Consider the following 3997-nt stretch of genomic DNA (forward strand, 5'->3'; position numbering starts at 1 on the left):
ATATATATATATATATATATACACATATACGACGGGCTTCTTTCAGTTTCCGTCTACTACCAAATCCACTCACAAGATTTTGGTCGGCCCGAGGCTATAGTAGAAGACACTTGCCCAAGGTGCCATGCAGTGGGACTGAACCCGGAACCATGTGGATGGGAAGCAAACTTCTTACAACACAGCCACGCCTACGCCAAGGTTTTTTTTTTTTTTTTAAGAGGTTATGGAATAATAGATTTGGTACAGCGTTAGATTCAGGAAATTTAGATATAATGCTGCCCTGGCCCGACTTTGTCTTTTATTCATGAGAGTTGGATTTATTGAGTACCAAAAGATTACTGGTCAGTCGATCCGTTCGGCTGTTCAATTCTCCCCAATTACTGACTTTAGGAAATCGATATTATATGTATAATCTCGTGTTCTACTGACGCATTGATCTTACCCATCCATCTATGACAGATAGGTAGATGAACAGAGAAGAAGAAGAAGAAGAAGAAGAAGAAGAAGAAGAAGAAGAAGAAGAAGAAGAAGAAGAAGAACAACAACAACAACAACAACAACAACAACAGCAACGAGACAAACATAAATAATTTAGGGTTCTCGTTTTTTCTAAGACATGCTATATACTTTATAGATTCAGCGCGTCTAATAACAGTATCTAAAAATAGTTGTTTTTTAATTGATAACTTCAGCAAGGCAATGGGTTGGTATATTGTCCGCCTCACTCACTATTCATCTGTCTTATTCTTACCACCAGCTGCTTCCTTTACTAACAGATGTCACGCCTGAGCACTCAACACTCTCATACATATATAGCTGACGGTGAGGAGGTTAAGAAATCTAAAACTACCTGAACTTCAGTCAGTTTAGTGTTGGCAGATGGATATCAGTTAACGACTAGATACATCTGCGACGTTGGAACATTTATTTATCTACTCATCTTACATGTTTTCAAGATTTGCTGCAAAGAATTTGGTGTGTTGAGAGTGTAAAAAGAGTAAAGTGGAAGGTAGCTAATGCAGACAAATGCAGGAGATAGATAGATAGATAGATAGATAGATAGATAGATAGATAGATAGATAGATAGATAGATAACTTTCTTTGTTAGCCACACAGGGTTGAACACAGATGGGACAAATACAATGTAGAGATCTTCTTTTTTTCGAGGGGGATGGGGGGCGAAAACAAAGTAAAAAAAAACAAAAGTAGGGACAACGATCAAAAGGAATCGAAATTGTTTGGGGTATATACAAAAGAATAAAATATATACAAAAAGTTCCCAAGAAATGGGGAGGTTTATCCGTGGAAAGAAAAATCTACGAAAAGACCACGGTAACCTCGGGCAATAATGTTACATGTTAATAGATTTATTTACAAAAGATAAGTAACTCTCTGCTTACCTTTTGTAAATAAATCTATTAACATGTAACATTATTGCCCGAAGTTAAAGATAGATTAACTGAGATTTATCGAAATACAGGCATAGACATGACAAAATTATTTACGTTTAACAGATCAGATGCAAACATGTAAATAGAAAGAAACAGGAAAGGAGACAGATATAATAATGGGAGGAGGCGGGGTAAAGTAGCGAAAGATGGAGGGAGAGTAGGCGATGGACCACATATTCCACAACAAATGGTGTACTCTGCAGCGTCCCCGGTAATGACTGTAATGGTGTTGTCGCGGATAATGGCCAGCGACACACGCTATGGTAGCCACTCCACCTCGCAGGGCTCATTTCTTCGACGGGCCGCCGTTATCCCTTTTTAGCGAAAGAAATCGGTAGTACGGAGAGAAAAAGAGATTGGAGTATGCTGGTGATCGACTTCATGACAATCAATCTTGTGGCCTTTCTCTGGATGTTTGTTAGAAATTGCTAAAACAGTTGAAGAAATATATCTTTATTTGAAATAATTAAGATTCTAAAATACTCAGACATTCGTATACACTCTCAGACACATATTCAGAAAGACTCGAGCGAGAGCGCATATACGCACATACATGCTGTAATAGAAATATTGCAACAAAAACCTAAGAAAATATAAAGTACTAAAAATATCGTTTTTTTCTTCAGTGAGAGGATCCATCAAGACTGTGGTCAGTGGAAATTTGTGCGGCGAAGAATAAAGTAAACCCGTAGATTAACTAGGATTAACCATGAGTTGGCATCATCTCAAATCACTCAACGAAGACAAAGAAATGTAAGTAACGCATTTTTTGGTAGATTCTTTACTTGATAATCTTTGTTCACTAGAGAAACGTCAGCAGCATAATGGAGTGTTTCAACAAGCGATTCACCAGGCAAATTGACGTATTTCCAGATAATGAGTATTGCAATAGCAAGAACCCAACTGCGTGGTACATTGAGTATGTAGGTGTCTAACACGGTCTAAGATTGAACGTGATCTTGTGAGTGAAATACATACAGTGCAGACAGGGCTGGATTAAGACCCACAGAGACCCAAAACGTTTAAAAGATTTTGGTGCCTCAATATTTCCTTTTGGCGGTAAAAATTCGTTTCGTTGCCCTTGACAATAAACTTTCTATTTTCTATTTTATGTCAGTTGCCATAACAACATTTCTCTTCCAGATGTAGCTCTGTCACCAATGGTAATGTATTGCTGTTGTTGTTGTTTAGATCAATACCAAATCTGTCTTCGATCTGTCTTCTATCATTCATAACAAGCCAACCTTTTAAAATTGGTTTGGTTTTCCAGGAGACGTTAGATATGTTATATATTCTGTGAGGGTGTATATATATGTATATATTCTGCTATGAATAGTATTTTGTGGACACGAAGAAACTGTATATATTGTGTCATGTATGTAGAAGCTAAAACACAAGATGGCCTTAATTAAAACAATATAGTTTTCAAAGTGATCCAACATAATATACACTCTATAAATGTGTAGATTCTAACAACAAGCAATTTTTCCAATTGTGTACCCCGTGTATTTCTGTGTTGACCCACTTTCCTCAATGCCCTACTCATGTACTTATTTTGCTTAATGGTTAGTGCAGGGCATAGGGTTGATGGTACTAGGGGACAATATAAATTTCGACTCCCTTATAATTTTTTTTTAATGTTGACATGGAGAGAAAACTTCAGAAATGAAAAAAAGAGAACAGCTCAAAAGCAGCATCAAATCTTCAAATCGTTTCATCAATATAACACTGGGTACACAACCGGCAAGAATCTCAGCGTATTTGCACACAAATACTAAATGGAAGGTGAATGGGTGTAGAGTGCTGTCGATCTGTAAATATAGTCCGTCATTGACGAAATCAAGAAAGGTCGAAATCATAAGATCTGGTGGTCTCGGCGCTAGAGGTGGCGGGGATTTATCTCCTTGCTGGCTATATAATCAAGAGGGCATTTTGCACCAAAAGCCAATATCAGAACTTCTCTCGTGGTATCTACCGCAGTATAGTTTGTTCTAAAAGAACATCTATGTTTAAGTGGGCATAAATATTATCTCTTGGCATTAATACTGCCTCTGTCGCTAATATATAGTATTTTTTAAATCAAATTTTCACCTAATAAATAAAATATGACTCAAAGAATACGTACGCTTGGAGGCATACATTATCCTTACCAAAACAGCTTTTTTAGACTTTAAATCAACAAACATTCCCTCAGAACTTCTGTATCCAATTTGTTTTTATGACATTTTTTATGACAGAATTGTCAAAGAATTTAATCTGTTTGTGTATTTCGAAGAACATAAAGACATGCTGTAGTGCTTCCTGGCATGTCACGCACCAGGTGACTTCTTGACTTACTGGTACTTTCAGCCAACACTGGATAAACATACGACGGACTTCCGCACAATTTCTAGCTTAGAAATTTAACAAACAAGGCATTGGTCAACCTACGGCAATGGTGGAAGACGTTAATCATGTAGATATATATCTGGAAATAGCCAATTTATTAGATGAGCTCTTTGTTAAACATATCTTCGAATCCCACCATATATATATATATATATATA

The 3997-nt window shown here is 36.8% G+C and overlaps 1 protein-coding gene across 1 annotated transcript in view; it reads left to right on the plus strand.

Moving 5' to 3' along the window:
- LOC106881054 (uncharacterized) overlaps nt 1-3997 on the plus strand; it is an 11519-nt gene that overhangs the window by 3043 nt on the left and 4479 nt on the right. The window contains exon 2 of the mRNA XM_014931261.2: nt 2078-2204. Within this exon, the coding sequence (XP_014786747.1) occupies nt 2161-2204 (44 nt within the window). The 5' untranslated portion in view covers nt 2078-2160. The remainder of the gene's footprint in view (nt 1-2077; nt 2205-3997) is intronic.

This window comes from Octopus bimaculoides, chromosome 10 (assembly GCF_001194135.2).
Source record: "Octopus bimaculoides isolate UCB-OBI-ISO-001 chromosome 10, ASM119413v2, whole genome shotgun sequence".
In the NCBI taxonomy this organism is placed as follows: domain Eukaryota; kingdom Metazoa; phylum Mollusca; class Cephalopoda; order Octopoda; family Octopodidae; genus Octopus; species Octopus bimaculoides.